This window comes from Aulonocara stuartgranti, assembly GCF_965226115.1.
Source record: "Aulonocara stuartgranti genome assembly, chromosome: 8".
Taxonomy (NCBI): Eukaryota; Metazoa; Chordata; class Actinopteri; order Cichliformes; family Cichlidae; genus Aulonocara; species Aulonocara stuartgranti.
Window position 1 is genome coordinate 18613609 of NC_138959.1, and position 21531 is coordinate 18635139.

Consider the following 21531-nt stretch of genomic DNA (forward strand, 5'->3'; position numbering starts at 1 on the left):
TTTGGTTTTGTTGTCTCGTTAGTCAGATTCTGTTCAGCTGTGTTCCCTGATGTTTCCCATCTCCCCAATTAGTGTTTAAAAATTGTCTTCCTTTGGTTTTTGTAACATCGTCCATGCCGTATGTTTTCCCTAAAGAACATAAATAGAATTACATTGAAATTCAACTGAGTGGCACTCTGTTCTTTGTTTGCTTACTTGCTGTGGAAAAAAGCAAGCAGACTGTTCAGATTTTGTTTGAAAACTGAACTTATATTCATCGCAGGCTACTTGCTCATGGTGCATCAGTGACTTTATTTTGAGCTTGATTGTAAGAGTTAACAAGTAGCCACAACAAAATCAATGGGATTTACATAAAGGATCCATTCAGGTCTGAGGAATTCCTGCAGCATGCCAGTACTTCTGTTATATCACTGGGTATGAAACAGAGTTAAATTCTATAAACATAATAGGAAAACATATCATCATCATATTCAGTTTCTTTCACCAGCAAACTTATGTTTTACTTATATACTCACCAGCAACTTTGTTAGGTACATTTGTTCTTCTGCTCGGTAACACAATCGTTTAACCAGCCAATCACAGCGCATCAACTCAGTGCATTTAGGCATGGTGTAGATCAGCGGTCCCCAACCCCCAGGCCGTGGACCGATAGTGGTCCATGAGTTGTTTGGTACGGGGCCATGAGACTTGAGGCTCGGGTGTGAAATTTATGGTTTTCGGGGTTTTTATCTTTATTTTTTTATCGTTAACTCTGTTTCCCTGGGTCTTTTCTCGTGTGTTATGAATAAATCTTCTTCTTTTTTGGTACTGGTACTGGTTTTATTTTGTTGTATTTATCCGCGACCACTTAAAGGCCGGTCCGTGAAAATATTGTCCAACATACACCGGTCTGGTTGGGGACCGCTGGTGAACATGACCTGCTGAAGTTCAAACTGAGCGACACTAACAAAGTGCCTGCTGAGTGTAGCATAAAATGTCTCAGAGCTGATCACTCAATATCTGGAAGGGAAGGCTTTTCACAAAATTACTTTCTGCAACAGTGGCATCCAATTACAGTACCACACTTAAATTCAGTGATCCTAGAGGCACGGTCCAATACTATTGTCCATATAGTGTTGCATACAGTTACTATGGTGGAGGCTCATGTTAAACAAGGCCATGGTTTCAAATGATCCAAGCGATAATATCTATGCGTCTGAAGTTCAGGCTTTAAACCGCTAAACACTGACAGTTTATTCTACCCTTGGCTCTGTATGATGTATTAATATTGTCATCTCAGGCACAGATCTGTTGTGAGGACATCTACGAACCAGAAGAAAGTTGTCATAAAGGAGAGGGAAAGGAAAATTATTTAAAACTGTGAATCATGAACAGCTGCTCTAGCAGATTCCAAGAATAAAAATATAGAGTTGTTTAATATAAGCAGGGAATCTAGAGGATACACGGCTGCCCGTGGAAACACAAATAAATAAGGTTAAGTTTTGAATATTATAATATTAATTATGCTATTATTCCTTACTCTAACCTATGAACAACTAAAAAAAAGTGATAAAGGTACAGTGTCCCAGGATAATTGTGAACTGTCCGGTTTTTAGGGAAACATTTCATATTTCTGTGCCAAATAAATTTAGTACAGAAAGTAAGGACATTTGTTTGGTTGATGCTTTGAACAATGCTTCTTGGCAACAAATCTTATGCGGCTGAAAAGCCGGTTTAGTCTCCCTTAAATGGTGCTACATTTGTAAGAAAATGTATTTGTAGGTTGAGCAGTCTGTGGGTTGCGCCCATGAAAAAAATTGCCAAATCTTCTCTACCAGTTATTTTGCTATTGAATCTACAAATGCAATTGTTACAAAAAAATTAAAAAGACAAAAGAAGAAAAATCAACCAACCACAAATGTCCTTACTTTTTGTGCTATTTTTTACATTGGAATAAACATACAGGTTCAAAGGAACTCGTGCATCGCATATTCACAGCATGTATTAGAAAAGATCGGCTTTCTTCTTCATGTCATTACGTTTCCAAAGTGGAAGTCTGTCAAATTCTTGAATATCCATTCCAAAGATCTGGAGGAATGATTCTGGGGACAGGTGACGCTGCAAAAAGAAAGCAGGATGAACTAAATGTTTCTGTGCATAAAGCCGCAGAGTAATTCTGTCTGATTATTTCTTAATATAAAGCTCAAACATTACATTTAAGTGAAACTTATAACTATTTTTTTTAAAGAAAACCATTTAAGCCACACCTCAAGTCTTGTTCTGTCAACATCCCTGGGAAGCTTCACTCGTCCTCTGTTACTAACTGTGAGCATTTCATATGGATAGATCTTGACAAACAAATAAAAACCATTTGAGAACATTTCATTAATTAAATCTACACAACCTCATCAGGTCTTAAAATTTGGTAAATACAACTTAAGATGAAGAAAAATACATAACAAGTTACAGTTTCATTGTTTAACACAAACTAAGCCAAAGTTCAGAAGCAGTGTGTGAAAAATAACAAGTCCACCCTTACTGCTTCCATAGAAATTTAGTGGGTAAGTATTCGCTTGTTAATTGATCATCAGCAAATGTGAGAACTTGTTGCATAAAAGCAGATGTTTTGGCAGCTTGCTGGTCTGAAGCATTCAAGTGTGTTAAATGTTTAAGTTCATGGCTGTACAATTAGAAAACATCTCAGGTTTGCAAAGTTGCATCTGAACAAATCACAAGACACCTGGAACAATGTATTGGGCAGATGAAACCAAAGTGGAGATGTCTGGCAATAATGCACTGGGCCATGTTTGGAGCATTTGTTATGGAGCACTTTATATAAAATCAAATGTGAGGCCATCTGTCCAACAACTAAAGCTTGGGCAAAACTGGGTCCATGCAGCAGGACAGTGATCCCAAGCAAAACCCAAATCACAACAGAAAAAGTCATACTTTATCATTACTTTAAGTTATGTTGCTAAACATGGTGTAATGTGTCGTGTTGCTGTTCAGCTGAGGTTGTATTTACATATTTTCAGGACCTGCTATGGAACCAGACGCTATATCCCTCAGCCGTAAAAGGCCGATGTGGTATTGTCATCACACCACCATGTGGGTGCTGTGGTGACCCAAGTTTGTGATTGCAATAACCCGAGAACAAACCAACTTACTTTTTTGGAATCACACCATAGGTGCATCTACTAAAACTCTCATGTGATATAAGTGTGTTAAAAGACAAATTATATAATAAAATAAAATATAATACTTGCATTTGGTTCCAACAAATTAGGCATAGACACTCCTCTCTCCATTTGTGTTAATGGGTACTGATGGTCATAGATGAGCTACAAAATGAAGCAAACACATGCAATTGGAAAATATCATGACCTGATTGAAGACTTGCTGATTATTTCCAGATAAATGCGAGTAAAGCTGAATATATGCATGATTAAAAAGCGGGTTATGTAGAAATATGAGTTAATAAAGATATATTCACACAATGAGTTAGGCCAGTTCTTCAAAAAAATATGCCACAAACCAAACAGGGAACCAGGACTGACTCGAATACCAACTCCATTCGGTTACTGTCACATACCCTGAAGTCTGAAAGAGAGAGAGTAAATCCCAACAAAGTGTAATTAATTTCATTTTAATGGTAGTTAAAATAGTAATTAACCACATCTGTCTACATGGATACCTCTGCATCTGTCGTCATGGTAGTGGGAGAAATCAGCTGGCCGTGGCTTAGAAAACACATGAAAACAAAATTTTCACAATATTAATATAATAACCTTTTCTAAAGTGTTTATTTAGCGCCTACATATATCAAATAGAAAAGCATTAAAAATAAATAAACTGTATTTATATATATATATATATATATATGTGTGTGTGTGTGTGTGTGTGTGTGTGTGTGTGTGTGTGTGTGTGTGTGTGTGTGTGTACAAGATTAAATGTTTGTTTGTAGATGTGTCTCATTTAATTTGACTTTAAAACAAAGCTTAATCAAAGTGTGTATCTAATTAATTCAGCAATTAGACGAATGTCATGTACCAGGCTTATGCAATCTTTCCAAAGTGAGATTTAAGCATTAGTAACGCATGTCCTACCGGGCTGAGGCTGTTCCGACCGGGCAAAGAGGATGCTGGGGATGTCAAGGAATTTGGATCTGTGTGAAAGCAGACAGATAAGCTCATCACGAGACGATTTACACTTAGACTGGGATCTTTGCCCGAAATAGACCTACTGAGAAAAATTTACCTTCTCCGGTTCTTAGCTCAGCCATTTACTACTAACTATACTGCAAAACTGACTTTAAAATATCTTGTAGTGACTTGAGGTAAAGTTTTATCAAGATCTTAAGGTCTTGATAAAAAGTCGCTTCTTTAGCTTAACTTACAAAGATACAAATGCATACTTTTAAACAACACAACTGAAACTTAAATGTAATTTTGAGTGATTCAAGCATAACTTATACCAGGTTTAAATACTGTACCTTGCTGTTTATAAATCGGGGCCCTCCTGTACACGTTGAAGCTTTCGTCTGCTGTCAGAAAAGAATGCAGTATTAGCAGATGCTTCATTTTTTTCACTACTGCACAGTGGAAACATTAGATTAGTATGAATGTATGTCTCTGGAAGGTGGCTGTCAAACTATTCCACTTTTATTCTCAGTGTTTTAAACAGTTAGTATTAACACTAGCGTCTTGCTTGAAATTGAAAACATCAACCCTCAAAATCAGGAAGCATTTCAAGCAATGAAAAATGCAAAAATGGTTTCCTTAAGGCAGTTAGTTTGTAATCTACCACAACAAAAACACAGACCAGTGATGACTGATCAAAGCTCGGCAGATCTCGTTCGCACACGATAAACTTCACTCAAAGGCACAACGCTGCTATAAATAACCACAGCTGCACAGGAAGTTGTGTGTGAAGTTGTAAAGAGACTGAAATATTTATTTATCGAATCAATCAAAGCCATTTTAAAATAATTAAACCAGGCAGAATTTAAGTTCTGAATTTTGACCACTAGGTGGCACAGTGTTTCAAAGAATAAAGTGAACCATGCGTGCTAGTTCCAAATAGTTTGTTGGTATTATTTTTGTGTTTCAGACTTCATCCAAATGAAATCCAGTGCTGCGTTCACCATTAAATAATTTGGGTTAATAAGGAATACAAAATGCAATTTAACACACTAATAGAGGAGAAGACTTAAAGAGGGTGGCACAGAAGCAGGGGTCTTACCTTTGCTTTGAGAGGGAAAGGTGTGATATAAAAGAGAAGGAGGGGAAGTGCCAGTGTTGCCACAGAATAAAGAGGAAGAAAGCGGGAACCCTTTGGATTTCGGGAAGTGCAGACAGAAGGAGTTGTGGTGGTAAAACAGAGAACAGCTGAACATGGGATGCATTTCATATCTTTAAACAAGAGTGTTGGTATGCTTCTTTTGTGTTATCTCACCTGGTCGGTGGAAGTGTTGTGGTGATCTGGACGAAGTTGGAGTGTAGCTATGGCGATGATACATTGTATGAAGTCCGAAAGGCCCTTGGCTTTTAGATTTGGGTACACGTGTTCTTATTTCAAAACTCTCCTGAGAAGAGGAAAACAAAGCCAGCTGAAACTCCACGTGAAAATAAATCGATTTAAAGGGAAGACTGGCTCACACTGTATGATACCAGATTTCATGGTATTTCTGTGCGTCTGTTGTAAGTAAAGTTAATAAAAGTGTGTTTTACCTCTGTGGGTTCAGTTTTGATTTCTGGTGACTAAATCAGACAAAGAAAAGAAGCAAAATCAGCACATTCACTGAATCGCGTAGTTAATTCGAAGGTAACACAGCATATGGGTGATTCCATCCCAAATTAGAAAGTTTATACGTTTTCTCCATGTGTTTTATCTTCATTTGTCAGTCTTAGAGGCAATGCTTGACAATGAAAATCTAAAAAACTATAAAAAAAATCAAATCCTGAATCCCTTTTAAAACGACTCAGGATCTGTAATTTGGGACAGATACATCTCAAAATATCTGAGTATTGGTTTATTAAAATACGATTTTTTTCATTTTTAGACTAAGAATTTCATGTTAACAAGTAATCTGTGTTTTATTTTTGCATGACTATGAAATCTGAATGTTTAGAAATACTCACTAATTGTCTTTTGCAATGTCAAGGTTGTTTATTTTAACTAGTGCACACTCTCAAATATGGGACTTGACAGGGCTTCTTCAATTGTTTTCATATTTTAATTAGTCCGTATGAAGACATTTTTCGATGTATATGTCCCAACTACAGATTCTGGTTCATTGTGATGGCAAGTGAGACCAGTGAAAATTTGAGGCTTGTATCTTTAATAGCTTTCGAGAGATTCATGTTCAAACATTGACTCAGATTTCAATGTGAGATAAACACATGAAAGTGGATTGATGGACCATTTTAATGTAAAAATTTAAACTTGAAGCACTCTTGCTTCAAAGCACACTCTAAGGGACAATTCACAAAAATATACATGCTTTTTCTTCTGGTCTGTGGCGCTATTTATCCATCTCGACTGTTCTGATGTTAGCTGCCAAGTTTTGGCTTCTTTTGAATACAACTGAACTAAATGGCAAGAACCAAAAAACATGTTGGAAAACCTCAGCATCGGTGCTTCCACTGATCTAATTTTAAGCAGTTTAATGTAGGAACTCTGACTCCACCTACCAAACTAAAGGAAGCATGCAGTTACCTCACATTACAGCTAAGCTCAGAGAGACGTCATTACTGCTGCCACTGTCATGAGCATCCACCTCCCTGCACAGCATGCTTCCTTCAAGACAGTGAAACAGACTAAATAGATAAATAGCTCCACATTCCACAATAATGACATGCATATTTCATTTTAGGGTGATCTGTCCCTCTAAAGAATTGTTTTTACAATAGATGTTTTTATTTTCTTGGCCAAATACAACTAAACACAAGAATGAGGAAAAACAAGTAGTTGGTTAGACTCCTAAATAAAATAAACACACAAACATGTCACTCGACACAAGTTGGAGCGTTGGATGTAATTACCTCTGCAGGACTTTTTTGGACTCTTTGGCTGTGTTGTGTGTTTCCTTTCTCATCCAAAGTGGAGGGGTGGTCATTCACAGACTTATAAGATATCATATCAGGATACTCAATATCATATATAGCCTTGACTCTGGGAATTGCTGCTAAGTCTCTGTAATCAATGATCTCATTATCTACTTTGGCCTGGGAGCAGGACAGGAAGGAAAGGAGAGAAGAGGATGCACAAGGAGCAGACACAACAGATTAGGTCTTATGAAAGGTCAAAGGTGTCTTATTACATCATTTCAGGGAGGAATTAAACTTTAATCCCGCGATTTAGGCACATGAGGTGAGCGGATTCCATTAGTCTAGAATAAAATCCAATGTTTTTGTTTTAACATGCAAAATGATTTCCAGGCTTTTGTGCACAGCAGAGGTAGTTTTCTTATATTCTGAAGTGTTTTGGTGGGAGTAAAGTTTATTTCATTTCTGTGGGTGATAAAAAGCTGGGTGGAGGAAACGAATTACACCGAAAGCACCAGTTTTTGTGATCAAAGTCGGTCTGAATGCATTCGAACCCTGATTTTCTCAGTAAATTTATGGATGCATTGACATTCTTTATCATTCAGCCACAACTAAAATCACATTTTGCCTAACAAGCACCAAGAAACTAGTTCCAATCAGTCAAGGTACCACTTGTTGAATTATGTTACTGATTTTAATGTTCTATTTCCCTAAGTGTTCCTCCACATTTCACATCAATATGAATTTTTTTGCAAGGGGGAAACTCCGTCCGTGCGACTCCCCTGTATAAATAAAGGATAGGTCAAACACAGATCAACCCACGGTGAATCACACACCATAGACGCAAATGCTGGCCTGTGAACTTACACAGATGGTTCGACCTGGGCTGCCAGGAGTGCATGAGCCCGGCCTGGAACAGGAGCTTTCAGATGATGATCTAGTTTGCTGAGAATGGGAGAGAAAAAAATCAAGCAACAGAAAGAGCTACCTTGTGGCCTTTCACATGGCTTTACATCCACGCACACACAAGCGTTATTTTCAGGAATGCAATCCATGGCACACTCAGTGTACAATAGAGACACTTAACTAAGTAATGTGATTATTTAAGAGATTTCCAGCCAATTTCAATGTGGTTGATGGCAAAAAAAAGTGTGAAGGCGAGCATGCAACACTGCCAACAAAGTTCATTCAGAAGCAGTAGCTTATTAAAGGTCCTGCTAATCATTGTGCAATGTAAACAAATCTAATGTAGACTGTGAATCAGATGAAACAAGCTCTGATTTGACCAGCCAGGTGAGCAAAGTGTCTGTCATATTGAATTGTGAAACAAGCACGTGTGGTTAATCTCGAAGCACGAGATCGCAGCCTGCTCACTGCAAACCGCAGACCTGCTCGCAGTATTAACCTTCAGTTCATGTTGAGGGAAAAAGAAATCAAGACAGGGCGTTTTAGGTCTCCCGACCTGGGGAGGAATACATCTCGTAAAGAAATCACCTTTTACAGCTGCAGTAAGTCTTTGCTCTGTGAGTTTGTAAAATCACTTATATTTGTTTTAGAAAATGATAGTAAGAATCCTCAAACTGCCTCTAACATGTTTAACAATGAGTAAAAAAAACCTTACCCTGTAGCTGTCCTCCATTCTGCTGGTTTCTCTGCAATCTGGGTGCCAAATTACTGATCCTGTGAAAGAAGAGACAATTGATTTTTGCAACTTTTACCAAAATGAGAAGACTTTTACCGTTTTTAACCAACAGGACCGTTCTTATGCATTCATCAATGACCAAAAATGCTTCTTGGTCTCGAATAGACAGGCCGTTTATTTAAAGAGAGGCTACGATCTCAAACTGACCTTGCACATACATTTCTTCTCCTTCTGTGAACATCCTGTCGCATTGGCTGCATCTTGCACAGCTGGGGTGATAATGTCTGTCCCCAGCCTAAGTCAGATAATGAGGAAGACAAAAGTGGCTCACAGACTGCGTATGTGCAGGAGCTGCATGAAATGAACAGCTGCAGAAATCACATTGCAGTTCACCAGGTTACGTCTGCCCAGCAGTGTAGTTGGACCGCTGACTAAATGAGGTGTTAACAGCCTAGAGTGTGGTCGTTAGAGTGGGAGGACACTTGTTAGGAGTGGGAAATGATAATAGCCATTAAATAGACAGATAACATTCAAAACAGGTGATTAGACCTTTTTAGGAACAGAAGAAGTGGCGGCACACGCGACGCTCCAGGGAAAGAAGTTGCATGAACACTCAGCAAAATTAAAGACAGGCAGCTACGGACTACAAAGAGGAATTTAACAGATTTAAATCTCTGAAGGGCTTCTGAGACTAATGTTTGTAATAAAATGTACTGCAACAGAAAAAGAAACAAAGACTCTTCGCTGAAAGCCGACCTCTCTTACCTCTAAGAGTTTTCCAGTTATAAACTTCTGACATGCTTCACATTTTACCCCAAACTGAATCTGGTAGTCTCTCTCACAGTAGGGAACTCCATCCCTGAAAGATGCACATGACATACTCTTACCCAGCAGTACATGTGGAACTTTTATATCATCATTTTAGCAGCATTCATCATATCATACTCAATTTAGAAATAAAAGATTAAGGAAGCGGAAGACAAAGCATATTGAATGAGTGAGTACATGAATGAGACATTTATATTTACTTCCTGATATATTCTCCGCTCAACGCTTTCCTGCAGGTTTTACACTTGAAGCAGCCTAGGTGCCACTGGCCTCCGAGGGCTAATAGAGCCTGTCCATTCTTGATGTCTCTCCCACAGCCAGTGCAGTCTGAAAACACAACATATATCGTTAGCTTCATAGCATAAGTGCCTAAGTCATTGACTTAGGCACTTATGCTATGAAGCTAACGATATGTTTATACTCAGTGGTCACTTAGAAGGCAGCTGCTCAACTTATTAGACATGCTCAGCTGCTCATTAATGAAAATATCTAATCAGCCAATCACATGACATTTAGCCATGTAGACCTTGGTGAAGACACCCTGCTGAGGTTCAAACCAAGCATCACAGTGAGGAAAGGGTATTTCAGAAACTGTTGATCTGCTAGGATTTTACCACACAACCATCTCTGGGGTTTACAGAGAATGATCTGAATAAGAGAAAACATCCAGAGAGCAGCAGTTCTCTGGATGAAAAATGGCCTTGTTGATGCCAGAGGTCAAAGGGGAATGGCTGGACTGCTTGGCGCTTATAGGAAGGCAACTGTACCTAAAATAATAACTCATTCATTTATATTTGGTATGCTAAAAATAAATACAATGACAATGATGAAAAGTAAGAACAATACCAAAAAAACCAATGTTGGGTCAAAATCCAGAAACTATAAATGTGTGTTAAGATGAGCTTTAAAGAAATGTATGTAAACTAGGGGAGGCAACAGAGAATGCCCTGTCCCCTCTGAGCTTCCATTTTTGGGCACCTTAGTGCTGAGTAATGTTTAAACACCACAGGTTACATGAGTGTTGTTGCTGACCATGGCCATCCCTTCAAGACCTGACTCTACCCATCTTCTGACGGCTGCTTCCAGCAGGAAACACATCAGAGCTCTTATCATTTCCCCTGGTTTCTTGAACATGGACAGTAAGTTCACTGTAGTAAAATGACCACAGTCGCTGGCTCTCAATCCAATAGAGCACCTTTGGGATGGAACTGGAAATTCAGATCATGGCTGTGCAGTCTATAAATCTGCAGCAACTGTGTGATGCTCTCATGTCAATATGGACCAACATCTCTGAGGAAAGTTTCCAGCAGCTTGATGAATCTCTGCCATGAGAAAAGCACCTTTCCGCACACTCCTGCGGAGAGATCCTCTTAGTCCAGAGGCTTTGTGAGTCCAAATCCCCGATTTATCCCCCATTTATCTATAATCAGTACACAGATGAGGTCAAGCAGAGGTAAAGAGTTACGTTTTACTGTATCTCTTGCTTCATACTGGCAGGTTCACAATAGGATGACTGGATTCATGAAGGAAAGTCAACTTAAAGGGTTGTAAAGAAATCCACAACAGCTGCAGGCGGGTATTAGACTGGATTTAGTGACACTGTGTAGCCGTCATAGTGATAAGAAAGGTGACATTACCCAGACACAGAAAAGGCTTACAATTGATGATTGATTTCTTTCCCCCTCTTACATGCAGATTTCATGAATGATCCCAAATACTTTTGTTATCCAATTCGTTCTACACAAGCACAGGAGAGTCTGATGTGCTACCTGCAAAAAAGTGAAGACTTAAACTTCCTGTTTGCTAACAGATGTTGACCTTGAATGACTCTTGAAGACAGGATAGACTAAATACACAAGCAGCTGGCAGAAGACCCACAGCTGGCCAGTGTTCAATGTATAATCCACTGTCTTATTAAAACTACAAGGGATCAAAACCTTTGATATATTTTTTAAATATTTTGATATGAACACTGCTTAGAGAGTATGCAGGAATGCTCTTACTGCTGGAATAGCTGGTGGCGTTTGGAGACGGCGACACAGGTTCCATACAGCGCTGGCAGAGGCAGTCTCTTCCAATGAAGGTGACACAATTCCCAGCAGGAAAAGGCTGTCTGAGAATCAAAGTAAGAGACACACTTATACCACAGATTTGTAAGACATGTATGTAGAACTAAAACCTCCCAAACATATTTTTTAAGATTACTTGCAAATGGCGCAAACAAAGCAGGCTGGGTGGTAGGTCTTCCCCAACACCGTAACCACCTCTCCCTCCACAAATTCTCCACAGCTGTTGCAAGCTGTGCCATGACGTCGCTGGAAGTCCAGCGGGCAGAGGTAGTCCCCATTCCTCATGAAGAAGCCACTCTGAGCTAAATCACAGCCACACACTGCACAGAGACACATTCAGAGAAAGATCTGATCAATATTACAATGTTTTATATCAAGACTGTTACAAGTTAGTGATGTAAAAGCTAGTGATAACACCAAAGAGGATTATTACCAGCTCTATTTAGAGACTTTGCCTGACCCATTTATCTTTAAGTCATTGCAGACATCTTTTTCATCAAAACCCATCAAACCTTTGACCCCAAAGTGGCCACTTTAAGTTGGTCTAAAAAGTAATATTTCTTACTTTTCCCTTTGTCTTTGTGCATTTGTTTACTCTGTTGCCCTTTAGTTTAGTTTTCAGACCATAGCTAACGTAAAGTGTCACCTTCACTCTTGATGTTGTCACAGTAGGAAGTTAATAAAGCATCGGCTATTTCTGCTCCCTGACCCTCTGATTTTTAAGGCTTCCTGAAACATTTCTGTGGTTTTGTGCATTACACACAATGTAAACATTGTGCGTGTGTACTGATCAGCTTCGTGCCAGTTTACAGGCGATATATAGAGTTGTCTGTCTGCTTGTTATTAGTTATTTGATACTGCAGCATCCAACCTGTCCTGCTGCGCCTGCCACAACAGAATGCACACAATGCCAAGGACAGATTTGTGCTGCTCTATTCCTGTCCGCCTGCTACTCTCTAACAATGTAAACAAGTTCCAAATTATGCTATTTTGAATTCAACCATCTTTGAACATGTCCCTGCTTCCATGTTCAAAGCAGGAGATTTTTTTTAATCAATAGAAACTTTGTGCAAATTTCTTTAAATTTGCACAAAAATAATGACAGTCCTCCACAAAATATCAACAGCCCTAATTCACTGCATTTTAACAAGGATATTATATTTTACTGGCACCAAGTTGGCGAAAGCTTAACACTGTCCTTGGCCACATAAACAGCTGAAAAATAAATCACACATCTTATACAATCAAACGCTAAACACAACACATCTGATATGACACAAGATTTACTTTAACATAAATATTAACATTCATGTGAAACTACTGGGATAGCTGCTGACCAGAGTTACTACCTCTTTGGCTCACTGCAATATTTTTTCCTGACATTTGAATTTTTGTATGAGATATGTTTACGAAATGAGGTAGTGGTATGATTTTGCAAGCAACAGACTCAAAAAAGACTGACTGAAGAACAATAACAGTAACAGTGTGTGGTTACTTTACTTTAAAATGTCCTGTATTTTAACAGCAATGTGTTGCAGTGTAACACTGATAGACACATTTCTGACAGTCAGACATTGATTCATTCGCCCTGCTCTCTCCGTACTGCAAGCTTCTCTTCTCTGAAAGTCTCTTTGTTTCCCCTGCGCTGTAAACATCGTCACAATGACATGAAAGGACAACAACACTAGAAGCTTGTCAGAGCTTATTAGTGGGGACAATTGCTTGCAGAGGAAGCACTGCATGTTTTCCACGAAGCAGAGTAACACCACTGATTGGCCATTTGACAACCCAGGTGGTTCTCACAATAGACTGCTGAATTACTGGCCTGTTGTCCTCAGGAAAATTGCATCACTGTCTGGTTAGACAAAGCCAGACTGAAATGGAAATGACAATCAGGAACATTGTTATAAACAGATTCCTCTTTCAGCCTAAAACTCGAGTGCTGCGTTACCAGGACAGTAATACCAGTGCAGTGGTGTCCTTCCATCAACACTCACCTTTGCATGTAAAGCAGTTTATGTGGAAGTAGCTGCTCTGAACACGCAGCACCTCTCCTCTGCATGACTCCCCACACCTGAAGCAGCAGATGACCTTCTTCCCTGCTGGAGGGCAGGGGTGGCAGCTATCCTGGGTGTGTAGTACTACATGAACACAAGATATAAATAAATTAGTTAAGTATTGATCAGTTGATTAACTGCTATAGTTTTGCTGCTTTACACTGCTCTTTTTTGTCTATTGTATGCAACAGAGTTGTGCATTGCAGAGTCTTCCATAATTATTTGCAAACTAATATTCGCAACATCATGTTGGTAGAGGAAACTTCCACAGACACAAAAGTCTGTGAACATGTTTAGCAACATAGCATGTTCACATTTGCTAATAAGTGCTTAAGACGAGATGAGGACTGGCCATTTTTTTTGCAGGTGTTTTAAAAAGTAATTGGACGAACTAAAATTTTGACCTGTTGATCCAGAATTCATCCTGTGGGAACCATGAATGTCCTCAGATAATTTAAGGCAACTTGCCCAGTACTTGTTAGGACGGTGTACACCAGTGGTTCTCAGAACACTAGTTTAAATGCTCCCATTTATGATCATGTCTTTTTTTTTTTTATCAACCATTAGCAACATAACAAAACTGAGTTCAATTTTAGGGAAATAAAGAGTATCATTAAAGGACTTACTTATTTTCTCACAGGTTTCACTCTATTTTCCCACTCTATTTGTCTAGAACCAGTTGGTTAAACCTAATTCCCTGGAGCCATGCAAACCAGTGAGGTTAAAACACAAAATGTGTCGCTGTGCCCCTCATATGTACACAAATGTACACGCCCACAGTGCCATTACATGACAATCAACATTACTTCATTTTCTAATACAAGTCACTGTAAAGCAATCATCTCTGTCATCATCGTTTTTCATCCATAGGAGGAATTTATCCTGCTCTGCCTGAACAGCTCATAACGTTAATCCTGTCAGCCAGTCAGTTCAGCTTTTACATAACTGAGATAAACATACAACCCAAATCTGAAAGGTTCGGACTCTGTGTAGTATGTAAAACCTGTATTTTATTCACATTAGAACAAAGAAAAATATCAGATGTTTGAACTAAAATATTGCACGATTTCATGAAAGGTATAATATGCATTTTGAATACAATGGTAGCAACATTTTAAAAAGTTGGTACTAAAAAGAAAAGGCTGTAAGAACATTTCTCGACAAAGTATTTAACATGACTGGGTTAAAAGAGCTTCTTAGAGTGGCAGAGCTAATATTCCTCACATAAAATTGTGCACATTTTAAATATTTCATCATATACGTTACACAGCATCATCAAAGACTTTCAAAAATTTGGAGAAATCTCTGTGCGCACGGGACAAAGCTGGAAAGTATTTGTTTGCTCATGATCTTCAGACACTCAGGCAGCACTGCACTAAAAACAGTCATGATTTTGTTGTGGAAATCACTGCATGGGCTCAGGAACACTTCCAGAAATCACTGTCTGTAAACACAGTCCACTGTGCCATCCACAAATGTAGGCTAAAGGGTGTATTATCCAAAAGCCATTTATGAATATGATCCAAAAAGCTGCCTTCTGAGGGAAATCTAATGTAAAATGAACTGAGGCAAAGCAGAAAACTGTTTTGTGGTCTGATAGATCAAAATTTGTTCTTGGAAAAGTTCTTCTTGGAAGAACACCAAGCAGGGGACCATCCAGACGACGTCTTTTTTAGGGACGGCTTTGCATATTTCAGCAAGACAAAGTTAAACATCTATTACAACAACATGGCTTCATACCACCCTATGTGCAGTCTAGGACTGCGTGGTCTGGACTGCATTTGGCACCACATGAAACAAAAAATACAATAAAGAAGACCCGGCACTGTTGAGCATCTAGAATCCTGTATCGGACAAGAATGGGGCAACGTTACTCCCCCACCCCCTGCCACAACTTTTGGTGTAGATATTTTGCTGCCATCAAATTCAACATGAGCTAATATTTTTCTTAAATCAGTACATTTTTTCAGTTTAAACATTTAATATGTTTCTAGGTCCTATTGTGGATAAAATATGGATTTAAGAGACTTGCAGAATCATTGCATTCTCTTTTTATTTACAAGAGAATATTTACTTTTTACACAGCATCCCAGCTTTTTCAGAACTGGGTACATGTGCACTATGTTTTGGCTTAATTACACATCCACAGACTTTGAATACAGGCTGGCCAGGTGGATATTACCCCACAAAAGTCAGACAACATCACAAAACTTTTTTTCCACCATGGAAACATAAAAATTTTAATGTTACAACACTTTTAGTAGGTATAATGTACAAGAGCAGTGGCCCTTGTGCAAAGTTTTGTCTTATATCTTACTAAAACTCTTAAGATAATTTCTCTTTCTGTATCTTTCTGAATGGCAGCACCAGCGTGCCTGTACAATCTAATCACAGCCTCTTGAAACGTCCTTAATGTGATTATCTAAGGAGAGGGAGGAAAGAATGTGTTGTGTCGAGAGCAGTCTGTCATCCAGTAATCGGACACTCTGCATACAAAGAGATAGACACATGAATTTCATTTTTCATATACTGCTGGCAACCAAAAAGTCAACAGTGCTCCATAATACACACACATACACACTCTTATTAAATTCACTAACTGGAAATCTGTCTCAGATACTATTAGTCACACTAATTTCAATGAGCTGGGTCTAAACTTATTTGATTCAAACAGAAAGATTTGTGCAGACTTGAAGGTGAAATGTTTTTTGCACGGGCTTGTGAATGTTACTGAAGTGAGTCAAGCACCGCTGGTATGTGGCTCCGATCTGCCCCGCACCAGGAGAGATTTCTTACTATGGCAACAAGCGACATTTAGGGACCATATCTCAAAGGCTCATTGTACAGACACTATGGTTAAATGTACATTATTTAGCACAACAGTTATGAAAAAGCCCATCAATCAAAAATCTATCCCAATGTTATGGAACAAAACTGAACATAAAAATCTGGAGTGTTAGAGCAGATGGGATGATCCTAGTTGGAATGTAGCCCATCAATTAGGGCATAGGACAGTAACAACTATTGAAACAGGTCTTTGTCCTAGAGCGCCTCAGACATTTGTTAATGACAGAGATGTTCTGCCAGCACGAATTCATGCAATTCACTTGTCTTAAAGTCAGAAATACTTTAAGTTTTGTTCTTGCTGGAAACTAGATGATGGATATATTCAGGTCTAGCTGTACTATTCTGCACTGTGTGGTGTCATCCTGCACTGAAGTATATGCACCCTTTGTGTGCTTTTAATTGTCTTTTTTTAAATGGTAAAACTAAAAAATGATTGAAGCCCTCAGATGGAAAGCTTTTTAATGCCCTCCCACACTTTCTTGATCTCTTCCGGAATCTGAAGCTGATATGTGATATGTGACAAGTATTAGCAAACGGTAGATTTAGAAAGACAGCAAATGGAGAGAAACCCGAGCCGAACAGCTAATCGCACACAACCCAGCTATGAAAATCTGTATCTGTGTGTGTGTGTGTGTGTGAGAGAGAGGAGTATGGGAGCATCTATTTTTGGTATGCTTAGTTTTTATGTACGTAGGGGGAAGTAAAATGGCATCAGAAGATTTAAACTTCAGTGGTTCTTAGAACTCTATTGTCAAACAAATACATTTCCAAATCAGCTTCGGGACTTCATCCGAGTAACCTTAATGCCTGACTTTGAATTTGTTTTTTAATAACATATAATTTGCACAATAATAAATAATGTGCAAAGGTCTCATTGCCTATCATTTCATCACCGCTCATCACTTTACAAGGAGTCAAACTTTCTTATCATATTTTAAGGTGGTCTTGAATGAGATAGCTCTCCAGGCTTTTTGAAGCTCTTTCAAAGTTTTCCTTTGGACATTGGTTCATTTGTCATTTAAAACTGACCTATGTAACATTGAAAATTCTTTAGCCGAATCTGTGAAAAATGCCAAAGGTAACACAGTTTGACAGGCATAAAGTAGTATTTTTGTATCAGTAAGGTGTCTTGATGCTCAATCATCCAGGTAAGAAATTCCCCAAAAGTTGATCCTTGAATAATGATCAAGGAAATGACCTCCCAGCCCACTGTTCCTTCAGTGGTGCTAGTTTCAGTCATTAATGTACTGTTTATAAGATTGAGGAAACTTGCAGTCAGCTGAGACTGAAGAAGTCACTTGGATGAGTTACGAAACGTTTCTCCCACTGAAAACACAACGTCCACATGGACAGAATTAACTTTTGGCGATATCAGGAAGGTGGTTCCCAAAGAGCTGTTAGCTGGAAATTTGGCATATCAATGTGACCTTAAAAAACATGAGGAAACTGGATAAGTGGAGGACAAAAGAAGATGTTGCAGGCCTAAAACATTATCTAAAAAGTATCTGACAACAGCTCTGATGAAGTGATGAGTCCAAATTAGAGAATTCTGATAATAAAACAGTGTACAACAGCGAGTGTCTCCAGACAGCTGTAAAACCAGTGGTGGTGGAGATCTTGTGAAAATTAATGGAATTATGAATACTGATAAGTAACATCAGATTTTGATCTACCTTCTAATACCATTTGGAAAGCCTCTGAGTGGCAACTGCCTCATTTTTAAGCGTGGAAACGATCCCAAACACACTGCCAACAGTAAAAGCATACAGTACTCGGATAGAAAAACACACGGTGGCCTCCCCAGAGCCCAGACCTCAACATTATTGAAGCAGTGTGGGATCATCTTTAAAGAGCAGTAAAATAGGAAAGCCTACAAAGAGCCAAAAAAGAGCTTTGAAAGTCCTTCAAGAAGCCTGGAGAAACTTTCCTGAAGACTACTTAGATAAATTACGAGAAAACTTGCTTAACAGAGTTCAGGCTGTGTTAAATAATAAAGGTGATTATACCAGGCAATGACTTTCAAGTTCATTAGAATTGTACAAAATCTGTTTTTGCCTTAGCTCAGAGATCTACTTAAGTGACACGTTACTAAACCTAAATAAAACTGTGATGCAGGGAATATTTACATTTCTAATCTGGATTTTTAAGGCTGTTTTTTCATATTCACAGATATTGTAATGTACTACAAATCAAAGTCTTGCAGTGTATTGTGATGCCATCATTATCTTGGGCAGACAGATTTAAAAGCACCCTACCTGCGCTCTACAGAGGCTGTATTAAAGCACTCAGGCTGTGATTCCAACACTACAAAGATGTAAAATCAGTGTAACCCTTCAAATTACTTCAGGTTCAGTAGGAGCAAAGTAGCAATGGGAATTTCTAGAGTAGAGAGCACCATGTGTGAGAATATTATACAAATAACCGCTCATTTAGTTGAATGTCTTTAAATTATTTATAGATGTTTCTTGTTGCTGCTGTGGAAGACAGAATACCCTCACTCTGATAAGAGTCACCTCCACATTTTAGTCACATCTGAGTGCTCCTTGTTGCTGCACAGTGGGCTAATCGCTGCTTAATTCAGAGGTATTTCTGAAATCACATGCTGTTCTTTCCCAACTATGTTCTACTTTTATTGTAACAGTTGTACTTGCACTTTTCACCGTACACTTTTACACATGCACAGTGTCAATCTAGCATAGATGTAGGTGTTCAGTGATAAATTTATCTGAAATGAAAACGTCACATTTCTCATTTTTACTACCAGAACCAAAAGTGTCATCCGGATCCAACTTTGACTCAACACAAATAACATCTCATAAATATAAAAAGACAACCAAAAATATACACAAGGAGACATTTTTCCTTTCTTTGTTACCTATACACAAACACAAACACACGTGAAAATGTCTACCTTTCTGTTTCATGGTTTCTGTTCTTCTGCGCTGAAGTTCACGGCGTGAGTGAGGAGAGGCACTAACTGGACTGCTGGTCCAAGAGAAAGGGGTGGTTCCACAACACAAAGGCCAGGGGTGTGTGTTTGTGTGTGTGTGGTGTGTGTGTGTCAATGACAGAGGACAGCAGGACTGCCATTAAATTCTCTTGTGCTTCTAATCTATGACCTCATCCATTCCGAGGGGGAGAGTATGTGAATGTGAGCTCACTGCAACGATGTAATTGTTTCTCTGAAATATAACGCTGCTGCACTTGTGTGTTATTCTGAAGTATTAGTGTTGGGGTTTTCTTTTAGAGGGAAAAACATACAAACTTTTCTATGTCGGCATTACATAAATGATGATCATATATCAGGATTACTTGATTGTTTTCGAAAAACAATCACACTGGTGCAGCAGCTGGGACTGTCAGATCATTCTGGGACTGAACGTTCCTGGGGGATCTCTGCATGCCTGTTTGGCTAATAGTTTATTTTAAATTGGCTCTTGTGTTCAGAAAAGTGCATTTTTGACACCAAACTCTTATTTTGCTTTTGCGCTTCGCTGCAAAAGCCATGCCTCATTGTCCATTTGCACTGTGAAGCAATGTCCAAATAATTTTGCAGCATTTGTCTGAAACCGAGCAGAGAGCATCGTCCTGTGTACTTCAAAAGTTATCCTGCTTCTTCTGTCAGCAGATACATCATCAATAAACACTGATCACCTCGTTCCACTGCCCAGATTTTGTTTCCAGAACTGTTCAAAGTCTGTTTGATGTTTTCTGGCAAAGGCTTCAGATGTTTAACCTTTTCTAAAACCAACTAATAATTCTGTCATTATACACTTTAGCTGTCTTCTGTGATGTTTCAGGACTTTCTTGTGTTGCTCAATAAACTTCAGCTTCAAGATGTGCACAGCAAGGGTTGTGCAGACTTATGATGACTGAAACTGTGATGCATGCAGTCATCATGAGTGCATGTAGACCTCAACCCTATGGACAATTTGTGAACTACGCTTAAAAGCCGTGTCTGTGCCAAGAAACCAATTGATTTAACTCTACCTATTCTATCAGTCAAATATTCAGCCAGAATTGTGTCAGAAGTTTGTTGATGGATACCAAAAGCATCTGATCCAAGGTACAACTTGCTAAGGGACATTTAACTAAATATTAGTTAGGGGTTTATGTCTGTATCTATAATTTTGACCCAGTATGGATTAGAGAAAACGTTATACCACTTTATAAACTTGAGGGAAATATCAAGCAGCAGCTCATTTTTCAAAAGATACGACCAATAGCTAACACCTAATGAAGTAACGAGTCATTACCTGACAGCTCTGCAGGTATACCTGCCAGCTTTTCACACAGAATGTAGTCGTTAGGGTTGAGGAACGGTAGCTGCTCCATTATGGACTGCTTTGGAATCAAGTAGAGAACCTCTGCGAGTTGACCGTCTTCAATTATTGACATGCGCCTGACGGAGTTCTTCCTCTTCACCCGGTCCAGAACTATCATGTCGTTGCTGTGGCTGGAGCCGCAGATCTTGCCCAGGTTGCTGAGGTTGAGAAGGCTTGACACGCTCATGTTGTCGAGACTTTCAGCCAAACAGTTCAGGCTGAAGACCGACTGCTGGTTAGAAACCATAAAGCAAACTTGAAGAGGTCAAGCCCTTGTGTGGAATGTCAGGTATTAAATCGACTTTGTGAGTCAGTGTTAGTGTGTGTTGTCCATCAGGCAGTCGCAGACTAACTCCCACCGCACACCCCTTAAGAAGCTTAGGTGAGGTGTATTTTTAGGGTTGATCCTCACAGTAATAGAGGATCTCAGCTCTTGGAAGTCTCTTTCAAGTAACCTCCGTTACTAAAACCTCAGTTTTAGTAACACTGACTTCACACAAGTATGTCAGCATTCGAATCTTACTTTTCTACTCAATTGGGGCAGTTTTTTAAGAAGATTATGAGCTGTATGCCCGTATTTGAAGCTTTGAAAAAAAGGGCCATCCATATCTGTACAAGTCAGTCTGTTTGATGATATTCACTAACCTTATAACACCGTTTAACCCACCTTACTCATGCTGTCTCAGCTTTGCTATAATCTAACCAGCAGATGAATGAAGCACAACACAAGTGACTGAA

General features: G+C 38.9%; 1 protein-coding gene across 3 annotated transcripts; it reads right to left on the minus strand.

The window, feature by feature from the left end:
* Positions 1–271: 271 nt before the first annotated feature.
* On the minus strand, positions 272–21124 carry LOC309712420 (actin-binding LIM protein 1-like). Of its 3 annotated transcripts, XM_082543178.1 has the most exons (21): positions 20725–21124; positions 13562–13705; positions 11701–11884; positions 11499–11608; positions 9696–9822; positions 9433–9526; positions 8875–8962; positions 8647–8705; positions 8431–8487; positions 7893–7970; positions 7023–7205; positions 5709–5738; positions 5434–5563; positions 5221–5310; positions 4472–4522; positions 4086–4144; positions 3674–3719; positions 3515–3579; positions 3246–3320; positions 2247–2327; positions 272–2097 (listed from the first exon to the last, which is right to left on the minus strand). In XM_082543178.1, exons 1-21 carry the CDS (start codon positions 21038–21040, stop codon positions 1984–1986), a joined length of 2181 nt encoding a protein of 726 aa, XP_082399304.1. In that variant the 5' UTR covers positions 21041–21124; the 3' UTR covers positions 272–1983. The 3 variants fall into 3 exon arrangements, with proteins under 3 accessions (XP_082399304.1, XP_082399305.1, XP_082399306.1); XM_082543179.1 differs by lacking the exon at positions 8431–8487; XM_082543180.1 differs by lacking the exon at positions 3515–3579 and having other exon boundaries at positions 3666–3719.
* Between the last annotated feature and the right edge of the window lie 407 nt (positions 21125–21531).

Excerpts from the sequence above, each read along its gene's own strand:
- LOC309712420 (XM_082543178.1), bottom strand. The coding sequence starts at position 21,040 with ATGGTTTCTAACCAGCAGTCGGTCTTCAGCCTGAACTGTTTGGCTGAA. Across the intron at positions 8,706-8,874 it reads AGAAGAAATGTATGTGCAAG|GATCAGTAATTTGGCACCCA; the intron begins GTCAGTTTGAGA and ends CTTCTTTCACAG. Across the intron at positions 5,311-5,433 it reads ACAACACTTCCACCGACCAG|GGTTCCCGCTTTCTTCCTCT; the intron begins GTGAGATAACAC and ends CGAAATCCAAAG.